At 36.2% G+C, this 12489-nt stretch overlaps 1 protein-coding gene across 1 annotated transcript; it reads right to left on the reverse strand.

Annotated features, from left to right (window-relative positions):
* Window positions 1-7: 7 nt before the first annotated feature.
* LOC107765371 (CBL-interacting serine/threonine-protein kinase 21) lies at window positions 8-3978 on the reverse strand. The gene is given in 14 exon segments (XM_075236526.1): window positions 8-722; window positions 803-877; window positions 1007-1069; window positions 1158-1277; window positions 1359-1496; window positions 1596-1655; window positions 1738-1827; window positions 1923-2048; window positions 2142-2195; window positions 2279-2350; window positions 2439-2546; window positions 2631-2702; window positions 2799-2861; window positions 2936-3978. Coding segments are annotated over 14 exon segments (1251 nt in total). The 5' UTR covers window positions 3098-3978; the 3' UTR covers window positions 8-674.
* Window positions 3979-12489: the final 8511 nt, after the last annotated feature.

Raw genomic sequence — 12489 nt, forward strand, 5'->3', positions numbered from 1 at the left:
GGTCAGATAATGTGCTGTTTTTACTATTTTGATTGGTATAAACATACTGCATTAGTATATCCATCATTGTTCGTACACAGAGGCGGATCCAGGATTTGAGGTTTATGGGTTCCTACCGTAATTTTAAATTAATATGCAATAATAACTGGGTTCACAGTTAGATATTTATAAATATTTAGTGAATTTCTTAATATAAATACAGGGTCTACGCAAAAGTTACTGGGTTCCCGGGAACCCATACTCAATACTCTAGGTCCGCCCCTGTTCGTACATCACCTTTTGTTTTATACCTTTTTGTGCATTAAATTGATTCGCGCACCATTTCTTACAATTAGTATTCTCTTTTCTAGTGTAGCATCAGGACTTTCTAGGAGGAACCCCCCCGAGCCAAGCCAAAAGAAAAAACGATACACGTTTGCTTCCTAGTTTCTAGCCGTGTATAACCTCTGAAGCTCAAGTCTCTGCTCTTCTTTCCATTTTGAACTTCCAAACTTGTTATCCTCGGAGAAATTGTGATATTTTTTACGGTAAACATGCTCTTCAGGCACTTGAGTGTTCCTTGCATGCTAACCTTTCTGCACCATTTTACGGTCAAGTTAATGCACTCCAATCATACTTGAATAGTTCTAGTGCTGTTGGGCTTTGTCCAGCTTTTGCATTTTACATGTTTTCTTTTAGCATCTTCCCTCCTTTATTAGCATACTTGATAAACTTTTGCAGAACTGGTCAGAAAGATTACGTAAGTATGACAAGCAATTGTGAGTGGATCGCAACTTTATTCATATTTTTGAAGGACATGTACCTGCTTGTATAATCTCAGTTCACCTTCTGACTTTGTTATTTCTATGGCGCAATTGCTTGGCGCGAGCTCAACTACCTAAAATTGGATATGAACGGCCAAAAAAAAAACCAAAAAGTATTCAAGAAGACAAATATAACATCATATAGACATTTGGGATATTTTGGTAGCTTTGTTTTGCATAAAATCAACATTAAAGTAATTTACCCGGGCTGTTAGGTCAATGTATGAATTTGAAGCTTTAATCATCTTGGTAGGGTGAATTTGTAGCTACAAATAAGATAGAGAATTAGCCTTAATGTTATTGCCGCATGCTAAAAGTGGAAGGAAAAAAAAAAACAAAGAGTGAGGTAAAAACCTTGCACTTGTCTATTCTTTCAGCTGATAGTCTCACATGTTCTGCAGCAGCCTTTATTTTCTCTATGGTTTCATGGATTGTGTGCTTAGATCCAAGTGTTGTCTTCTGCTTTTCAGTATCCTAGAAAGAGGGAAAATCATGAGGTTCATGAAAGTAAAGAGGTTTATCGGAAACATGACCAATTCTCAGGCTTCAGCTTACCTCTTTTTCAAAGATACGTGACAAATCTAGGTCGTGTGACATTGCTATTAGCCTAAAGGCATTTATGAAATGGTCTTTCGTCCACGTCATTTCCTGCTTCAGTTTCCTTTTGAAACATGTGGTCAGTTCCAGTTAAATCTATTTGTGTCTTTTCCATTCTGTCAGATTTACCTTAATTAAATTGAATGTTGTATAGCGATCATCCTTGCCATTGTGCTGTTTGGATTCTACGCGCACGTCTGGCTTATAATCCATTTGAAACCATTCATCTTCAATAATTTCTGCTATTGTTATCCTCTGCTTGATAGGAAAATGATCATTATTTTTGATCTCAGCTTTTGGAATTTTCTGACACAGTTCTAGTAGGAATTAAGTTTACCATTTTTGGATTAGGGTCTAGTATTCTGGAAATTAGCTTCCTCTGGTCTTCCGTGAACCAACGTGGAAACATGCATTTAGCTCGATAGATCTTCACAGCAAGCAGATTATTAGATATAGAATGAATTATGCAAGCAAAAATAAAGTATTTTTTGAAAAATGTAAGCAAAGATATATATAGCATGCCTTTCTATATAAGTTTGTCAAGTTACTATCATCAAAGGGTAGATATCCAGCTAGTAACTCGAAAAGGATTACTCCACATGACCAAATATCTGCAGCTCCTCCCTCGTAGCCCTTTTGACCGAGCAGCTGTAACAACAAAAGCAGGTTTATGAACTCGTCCGTGAATTTTAGCCCTTTTCTGTGCAGAGTTGAGTTAGTACAACGGTATTTTATCTTTACCTCTGGTGATACGTAGCTTGGTGATCCGCATGTGGTGGATAACAATGAACTTGCCTGTGAAGTTAAGTAGTTAACCATTTATCAGTATCAACATTTGCATTTATAACTTGAATAGAAATTTTGCTATTTGTTCATGCCTTTGCCAATGTGCTGAGGCCGAAATCTGATACTTTGATGTTTCCCTTGCCATCCAAAAGCAAGTTTTGTGGCTGCATTAGACAGTAACTGCCTCAATCTTTTTGCATTCCGTTTGTTAAGAAGCTAATGAATAGAGTCATATCATTCTTGTGTTCATACCTTTAGGTCTCTGTGATATACCCCTTTGCTGTGGCAATGACCAACAGCATCAATTAACTGTTGAAAGTATTTTCTTGCCTCTTTTTCTTCTAATCTCTTTATATATGACTGCAAGAAGGAAATAAATGTATTATTTACTTTGCTTCCCTACTGTCTTTAGTACTAGTTCTGGTTCTGTTTTTTGTATCTCACCATCTTATCTGATAGTGGCCCTCCTAGTATATACTCCATGATGATGTAAATTTTCGTCTTTGTCCCTATTACCTAGTATTTTAAAAGGCGTTAATAGTAAGCCCCTCAAGGAAATTCTAGCATATTGTTATCTGTGAAATGAAAGCAACGTTACGTTGATGTTCTTACTTCGTATATTTGAACAATGCTGGGGTGACTGAGGAGCTTCATTGTCCGTATTTCTCTTTTCACCTGAGAAAGAACTCCTTAAGACGAGAGGAGATCGAGCCCTTAGAAATGAAACTTAAAGAGTCCAACTGACGTACCTGGCACACGAGATTGTTTTGCTTGATCATGTGTTTGTCAATGATCTTGATGGCTACCTTTTCACCATTGATAGTGTTAATAGCGAGTTTAACCTTCGCAAAGGTACCTTCTCCAATTGTTCTTACAAGTTGATACTTCCCTATCATGTTTGAAAATCCCATTTGTTCTACTACGAAGAAGTCAAATTCTCATTGTTTAGTTTCAAAAGAATTCTTGAAACTGCTTGTGGTTGAGGCGTTCTCGTTGTTGTTGTTGATGTTGTATGCTTTATATGAAAACTGCATGGAATTGAGATGTTTTCGTTGTTGGTGTTGTATGCTTTATATAAAAACTGCTCGGGATTGAGGAGTTTGTTGTTGTTAGGCGTTTTCGTTGTTGTTGATGTTGTGTGCTATATATAGAGATTGCTTGTGAAAGGTACTTTCTATTGTTTGAACATTTTGAGTTCTAGGGAGAATTTGAATTTTGTGGCTGAGTTTTGAATGAATCAAAGACATTGACATTTGCTGGCTAGTAGTTGAATCTTGAGGACTGAAGAGAATGGCTGGTGAGACTTTTCCTTTTTTGGTTTTCTATTAGACTTCTCAAGGTTTTTTGAAGGTAGACCAAATTAAATGCCTCTTTTTAACTGCAAAATAAAAAAAAAGTTTATTCATTTTTTCTTTTTAAAGTTCTACGCACTCTGTAATTCTTAAAAAAAAAAAAGGCAGTCTGGTGCAAAAAGTATCCCGCATTTCCATAGGGTTCGAAGAAGGGCGTCACCCCAAGGGATGTGATGTAGACAGTCTACCCTGATACAAGTATTAATGGCTGCTTTATCGGCTCGGACTTGTGACCTATAAGTCATGAGGGACAACTTCACTGTTGCTATAAGGTTTCACTTGGTGATTCTATCAAATCAATTAATTCAAGGCATGTGTAGTGTGTATAGATAGACTTCTATCATTTAACTATGGTTAAGGGATATGTAATCCTCACCTTAGTCTATAATTCGAGGTGAAGTTCGGGGTATAGGTTTAACCACATCAACTTTCAGTTTCTGGAATGTTATAATTTATAGTTATTAAAGTCTCTCGACGTCATTTCAGTTTCTGAATTCTCAAAACGTCACTTTTTCTGACAAAGAAAATTTGTGACTTGTCTAATTGAATGGTCTATAATTAGGCATGTCTTGATCTGTATACACTTAATTAGAGAGAGATCAAACTCTTGACTGCAGATGCGTGACAAACTAAGGAACAAGAAAGTTTTATTTCCTTTTTTTGATAGTTTAGGTATGCAATTAATAGATTCAGGTAACATAATTGACTCAATTAGCCTAAGATATGAATGCATTTACTAAAACAAACATACGTATATACTTTGAGGTGACGTTTGGTTGATGGCTTATGTATTAGAGTAATAATCTTCACATAAAACCTAGTGCCATTAATGCATTGGTTGGTCCTTATCCCTTTTACATTTTTTTTTTTTGGTATTTCACTCGGTATTCAATATTCACTTAAGGGTGCTAATCTAGATTCACACAGAAAATCACGGTTTGGGAGGTAAATGGCCTACAAAAAGTGAATCTATACTAGGGCTAAAATCCGAGACCTCTGGTTACAGATGAATGTGTATTTATTGTTCCACTACAATCTTTGGTGATTTATTCTTCCGCTTATACTTGCATAAATTACAGAAGATGTATATATTATTTATAAGGAATGTAAAATAAGAATACGAGAACTCTTAATACATGGATTGAAGTAACTCGTATATAGTAAACAATCTTTTATTTTGATCGGGATAAACACATTTTAATGTAGTATACTAATTTTTAGTATAACAAAACTAAACAATGTAGCGAAAGATAAATTTCGAATGTAATTACGAAGGGGAGTCTTGGAACAACGGTAAAGTTGTTTTCATGTAATTTATAGAACACGAGTTCGCGCCGTGAAAGTGTAACGACCCGACTTGTCGTTTTAAGAATTTACGCCCCGTTCAGTGACTTAAGGTTTCGAGAAGCCTTGCAATATGTATTAAAACCCGCGTGTGTGGTCGAGTTTGATTTACGGATGATTCGGAGAGATTTGGGACACTTAGTCCTTGAGATGGAAGCTTAAGCCTTAGGATTTTTACCGTAGTCGGAACTGTGTGAAGATTACTCCGGAATAGAGTTCTGTCGGTTCCGTTAGCTCCGTTGGGTGATTTTGGACTTAGGAGCATGTCCGGACTGTGAATTTGAGGTCTGTAGCCAATTTAGGCTTAAAATGACGAAAGTTAAATTTTTGAAAAGTTTAACCGGGTGTTGACTTTTTGATATCGGGGTCGGAATGCGATTCCGGGAGTTAGAACAACTCCGTTATGTTATTTGGGACTTGCCTGCAAAATTTGAAGTTATTCCGGATTGATTTGATGTGTTTCGGCACAAGATATAGAATTTGAAAGTTCAAAATTCATAGATTTTGATTTGAGGTGTGATTCATCATTTTGATGCTGTTCGATGTGATTTGAGGCCTCGAGCAGGTCCATGTTATGTCATGGGACAGAATGGTGTGTTTGGTTGAGGTCCTGGGGGGCTCGGGTGAGTTCCGGGATGGTTTCAGATCATTTTTCCTTGTTTTGCAACTGCTGGAACTAATATCTGGTATTGTTCTTCGCGAACGCGAAGGGTCTCACGCGTTCGCGAAGAAGGATTTTGGACGGCTGGGATTTGCCCATCGCGAATGCGATGAAGAAGCCGCGAACGCGAAGAGGAAAGGGAGTTGGGGGCCTGCCTGGTGTTAAGCCTTCGCGAACGCGAAGGGCAGATGTCGGAAGGCATCGCGAATGCGATGAGGATATCGCGAACGCGAAGAAGGAATCTGGGCAGCACATTTTTGTGTTTCGCGAACGCGAAGCTATGGTCACGAACACGAAGAAGGCCTATCTAGGCAGAATTAAAAGTCCCAAAAACGGGAGTTTGAGTTTATAACTCAAAATCTAATTTGGAGCTCGGTAGAAAGTGATTTTTGGAGAGATTCTTGCATGGGTGTTTGGGGTAAGTGATTCTTATCCAGTTTTGATTAATTTTCATGATTATGTCTTTGAATCCATTATTTAATTCGGATTTAATGGAGAAAAAATCAAGATTTTTGTAAAATCTTCCAAAATCGAAAATTTAAGATTTGGAGGTCGATTTTTTATTGGAATTCGATAAAATTGGTATGGTTGAACTCATATCGGAATGGATGTTCGGATTTTATGAAAATTATGTCGGGTTCCGAGAGACGGGTCCCGCGTTGACTTTTGTTGACTTTTTGGAATAAAATTTTAAGTCGACGTATTATTATGCGGAATTATTTTTGATGAATTTTAATAAAGTTATACAATTAATTTGGATAGATTTGAGCTGTCCGGAGGCCAATTCAAGCAAGAAGGCTATTTTGGAATATCGGCCTAACTTCAAAAAGGTAAGTGTCTTGCTTAACCTCGAGTGAGGAAAATTCCCCTTAGGCCTTGAGTCTAATGTGCAACTTGGGTAATTGAAAATCATGTATGCGAGGTGACGAGTACGTACTTGGTTTATATGTGCAAATTTTATTGAGTTAAAGTCTTGAGCACATTGTGTAGTAAATTGAATAATTATTGGCATATATTTAATCATCTACTTGTCGTACCTAAACCCTTGTTGTTGACTCTGTTGTTATATGACAATGTGATGTGATTGTTATTTGATTATTTATGAAATTTCACGAATTTGCTGGTTTGATAATTATTGGAATTTAATTTCATTTTGAATTTTTTCCTATGCAAATAATTAATTAAATAAGCTTAAGAAGAGGTGTTTATATAATTATTAAAAAATTGATCTTTTATGAAGACTTTGCTTTATGTTGAGTAATTTCTATCTCTATTGATTATTTTTGGGTGTTGTACACATTGTGTGGAGCATTTGGCTATTTGCTGTGAAATTAATTGACTTGATTGTAGCTTTGAAATTTAGTTGTGGCCATTGGGCAAATTGTGATATGAATAGATTTTTGTTATGTTGTTGTGATAATTTTCCGTGTAAATTATTGTGTTGTGTGAATTATTATTTTGGGAAGATAAGGGTGACATTTCACCGTTGATATTATGTGGTTATAAGGGTGGCATTTCACTATTGTGTTTGTTGGCTATTGATATTTTCTAGGCGGAGCGATAAGGGTGGTTATAGGAGCGATAAGGGTGGCAATAAGAGCGATAAGGGTGGCTATTGACATTATCTGGGCGGAGCGATAAGGGTGGCTATAGGAGCGATAAGGGTGGCAATAAGAGCGATAAGGGTGGCTATTGTCAGGGACGATATGTGATGATGTGGGGTTGTGGTATTGACAATTTTCATGTGATGTTGTGATTTTCTTGTGTTTATTTTTATACCTTGTGCAACTTGTCTTGTTGTTAGTAAATTGATAATAATCTGATTTATGTTGAAATTGGGAGTCTGTGGCTATTGCCAGGCAGTTTATAAAAATGAAATGTGGGTGCGAGGTGCCGTGAATTGTGATATAAAATGGGGATATTGGCACGTGAATTGTCCGTGCAGTTGTGATACAAAATGTGGGCACGAGGTGGTGTGATAAAATGAAATGATATTTGGCACGTGAATTGTCCGTGCAGTTGTGATATGAAATGAGGGCACGAGGTTCCGGGCAAATATGATGATTCAATTATGGGCACGAGGTGCCGTGAAAATATGAAAATGGGATGAGACCCGTATTTACGAAAAATATAAAAATGGGCTGAGACCCGTATTTTGATGATTTTGAAATGAGGTGTCACATGGTGACTTTTTAATTGAAAGAATTATATTCAAAATATTTATTTGGAAGGATTTTTATTTAGAAAGTATTATATAAAAGAATTGTATTTTGAAAGATATTTATTTGAGGAAATTGTATTTGAAAAGATTTATTGAAAGAATTATATTTGAAAAAAATAATTAATTGAGAAAATTATATTTGAAAGAGAGTTATCTGGAAGAACTATGTGAAAGACATTTATTTGAAGGGCTTGATTTAATTGAGTGTAATTGTGTTTATTAATTGTTGAGTGATATTAATGGTATTCTTGTTGTCTGTTGTGCATATCACTGGTTGTTTTATCCTGCCTTTATTATTATTTGTTTCCTATTATTTTGTATATTATATTGCACAGGTTATTAGACTAGTGAGTGTCTTGACTGTACCTCGTCTCTACTCCATTGAGGTTAGTCTTGATACTTACTGGGCACCGCTGTGGTGTGCTCACTCTACACTTTTGCACATTTTGTGCAGAGCCAGGTATTGAAGATAACAGACCCGAGCAGAGTTAAAGCTGGATCGTAAGGATTCAAGGTAGAGTTGCTTGGTCGTCGCAGTCCCTTGGAGTCCTTCCATTTCATTGTACTGTTAACTTGTAATCAAACAATATTGTATATTCGGTCCTCGTGATCATTCTATGTATTCAGTTAGAGTTCGTGACTCAGTACTACCAGTCTTGGGAGGTTTTATATTCATATTTATTCCGCTGTTAGTTTTGGTTACTTATTTAATTTTAAAAAAATGGCTTCAAAATGTAATAGAAATCGGCTTACCTAGTCTTAGAGACTAGGTGTCATCACGACGCATGTGATGGGATTTTGGGTTGTGAGAGAAAGCAGCCAGTAATGCTTGCATTAGAATAAGTTGTTTACATCATGTCACGCCTCCTTTTTCCCGAAAGGATAGGGGATTAGGGGAGTTTTTCCAATTAAAGTGACATTAATCAAAATGGGATTATTTGTTCAATCAGAGTCGCCACTTGGAATAATTTATGGTGTCCCAAGTCACCAGTTTATTTTAAATCCCAAATCGAGGAAATTTGACTCTATTTATGGTCCGCGAATACAGAAGACCGGGTAAAAAATTCTGTTAACTCGAGAGAAGATATGAGGTACTCCCGAGTTTCGTGGTTTTAGCACGGTCGCTCAACTATTAATAATTGGCCTAATTATCTGATTTATTATATGTTTGAACCTATTGTGCATTTTATTCCTTTTAACCGTTTTTTTTTATATTTATGGAGATTATTTAAATAAGTCGCGATGTCGCGCACTTATTATTTTTGTACACATTGTGAATCGCGTCACGTGAAACGCACATGCGATTTACAACATGTTAATTTTTATCATTTATTCGAAGTTATGGTCGGGTCACATGAAATGCACACCCGAATTGGAATTTACATATCGTGACCATGCCACGGGAATCGTACCCATGATCACGATGATTCATTATTAATCGCGCTTAAAGCAAACTACGATGTTCATGAATCAATTATTGGACTATTTGAGATCGTGTATTGGGGTCTATAGCTAAGGAGTCGTTATTGGGATAAATTACAGATAAGGTTGAAAAACTTAATGACGGAAATTTCTGGGCCATGGAAGTTTGAATTAATTGCCAACATACATACCAACAGAGTAAATGGATGAAATTGAATCACAATCTAACTTTTGAGGAATTTCGTATGCATAACCGGAAACGAATTAATAGCCACTTTGGACATTGCAGTGATAGCCATTTTTGAGTAACAATCAATTTTAGCCTTCATTTCCAGCCAATCGATCAGCTCAAATGCTAAAACTTACAATAACAGACACACATGACGAGTCCGAAAACCAGAACAGATTTAGAACATAATGGTTTCAGAACTTAACAAAACTCAATAATAGAATCATATTCATATTATGGCTACTAACTTTCATCGGCCAAACATTTACATGTACTGCCATGAAGGATGGATTTAGTCTTTGGTTCTAAGAATGATCCAAACAATAGCAATTAAAAGCAGACATGTCTCAAATCTGAAGACATATATGATATTATAATTGAAAGATGATATTCAATCAATACTATGAACATTGCATGAAGATTTAGGTACCAATTTCATGACTGGATCCACTAATAACAAAGAAAACGCGATACTAAACATACACAAGAAGAAGAACTAGATAACTTCAACAGAACACAAGAAATAACGGAAGAAAATGACTGATTCCATTAATTTCAAAGCACGCATATCTCTTCCATGTAGGCATATTTCATATCCAATTTACAGTCTAAGGTTCAAAAGAGGTACCTGGACAGCAAGAGCAATAAAATAAGATAAGTCCTTGAAATTGCAATGAAGCAATAGCAGTAAGAATAACAACAACAAAAACAGCGGAGCAATGGAGATAAACCAAACTCCAAAACCCAGAATAAAATGAAGACCCAAGAGCAGCCAATGAAACCAACTGAAAGTTTTTGTTTTTTTCTGTATTCTCCCTTTAAGCTTAGAAGAGAAAAAGTTCGAATAAAAATGAAGAAGGAAAAAAATGAGTCCCCCTCTTTCTGAAGGTTCTCCCTCTTTTTATATAATGTAAGCATGTGCTGTGTGTGAGGAATAAGGGGTGTGAGAATCTTTTGCCAGCTTCCTGAAAATCAGGGAAATAACATCTTTTGCAACTGAAATGGACAGCTGTCCAATTCCAAAAATTCCTTCCTATTCTTCAAACCCCTTAACTTCTCAAATTGACCCCTTTTTAACCCAAATTTAAACTAACTTTCTCATATTATTGCATTTTGGTCCCTTATTTCTATTCTAGAACTTTTCTGCTATTAAAAAAAAAAAGCTTCTGCTCAATTCTAGTTCCCAAATGCCCCCTTAAACTTTGGTTAATGACAAAGGAACCTTAGCAAGGAATCATACGGATCAGAACAAAAGTAAAAGTGCAAAAACCAAACCATTTAATAACTTGTTTTAATATCTAATTAACTCAAAATTGATTAAACTAAAAACTTGTGTGATTAAACTAATTAACATATAATTGACCTAACTATGTAATTAATTAGAGCATGCAAGCAGAAATTAACTAAAACTGTCTTCAATTGAGCAAAACAAACCATAAACTACTTTTAAATGATCATGCAATTGAAATGGAGATTTAGGTATCAATCCGGTCATAACAGAAAAAGCAAGCAAAAAAAGAAAAGAAAATATTAATCCAAATTTAATGAGAAGCAGTGAACAAAACCGGCTAGTTAATAATGGTGAGAAGCTTTGGCCGGACTCCGATGATTCCAGAGTGAACTCAAACTTACATTAATCAATTATTTTTGACAAGAATAATTAATTAATGTTAGTTTCAACTCAAAACGGCTAAATCGATGAGCAAAATCAGAAAGGAACCAAGCTAGGTTTTCTGACAACTTTAATCGAACATCAACCCTTCGAAATGAACCGAGAAATAGAAAAACACCACGAGAAAAGACGATTAATGCAAATTTCAAGACGAATCGAGTCTTGAAACTTCAAGAGTCGACAAAGAGTGAAACTAGGTTGCATGAGGGTTTTCGGATCTGGAATTCAAGAGTTTTGGGAAGGTTTCTGGAGAGATTGATGGGGGATTAGGGATTAGGAGGGTATGAGGGTTATAGGGTGTGAGTTTGAGGGGATTTGGAGTGGCGCCGCCGGCGTGGGAATTTTGGGTGGCTAGGGTTCTGAGGGAGTTTGAGAGAGAGAGAGAGATGAGGGATTTGGGGGCGGCTAGGGTTCGGTGAGTGAGAGAGAGGGAGAGGAAAATGAGATAGGTCTCAGGGGTTTGGGGAGGGGGGGGGGGGGGGCTCCGACAGATATAAGGGGTTAGAGGGGGAGTTACGGGCCGCTCGATCAAAGGAAATCAACGGCTAAGATCGTCGTTAATGAAACGACGTCGTTTTGGTTAAGTGATGGGGCTGGACCGGGTGAGGGGGTTTGGGCTTGGGGCGAGTTCGGACAATTTTGGTGGAATTGGGCCACTGAATATGGTGGCCCAATCCGGAATTGAACAAGATTTTATTTTTTGATTTTTATCTTAATAAATTTAATTTTTTTAAAAAAATCCTAAACTAAATTCTACATCAAATTTAATTTGTAAAGTTAAATTAATTATCTATTTCTAACATAAAATAATTAATTAACTTAAGACTAATGAAAGAAAATTACTAATTTGCAACTGAAAGTTAAAAAATATAAAAATGTACAATATTTTGATTTTTTTTTGTTTAATAATGCAATTAACTTATGTAATTAAATTCTAAATGCAATTAAGACCTAAAATGTTATGCATGAAATACTTTAGACATTTTGGTACTTTTCTTATGATTTTAAAACGTTAAATATGCAACTAGATGCAAGCAACAATTAACCAAAATTCCTACAAATTCTATAAAAACTAAAAACAACTAAGAAAAACTCTATTTGTGAATTTCTTTAGGAATATTTTAGTCGGGCAAAAATCACGTGCTCACAGCTGCCCCTCTTTGCTTGGAAACACGAAGAGTTTTCGGGCAAAGATACATTGAGCAAATACGAGTGATTTTTGACCGTTTGGATACTCCAGGAAGTATTTTGAAAACGTTTGACCGAACCTTGCTTCCGAGGTTGCCTACATATCCTCGGCTATGGAAGAATCAGGTCAGTGTAGTTCTGAAAGTTTTGGTAGTTGGGACTACCGAGAAGCTGTGATTTCACTATTGTTGCTGCTGCTACTGCTTGTCAAATT

Source organism: Nicotiana tabacum, chromosome 18, assembly GCF_000715075.1.
Source record: "Nicotiana tabacum cultivar K326 chromosome 18, ASM71507v2, whole genome shotgun sequence".
Classification (NCBI taxonomy): Eukaryota; Viridiplantae; Streptophyta; class Magnoliopsida; order Solanales; family Solanaceae; genus Nicotiana; species Nicotiana tabacum.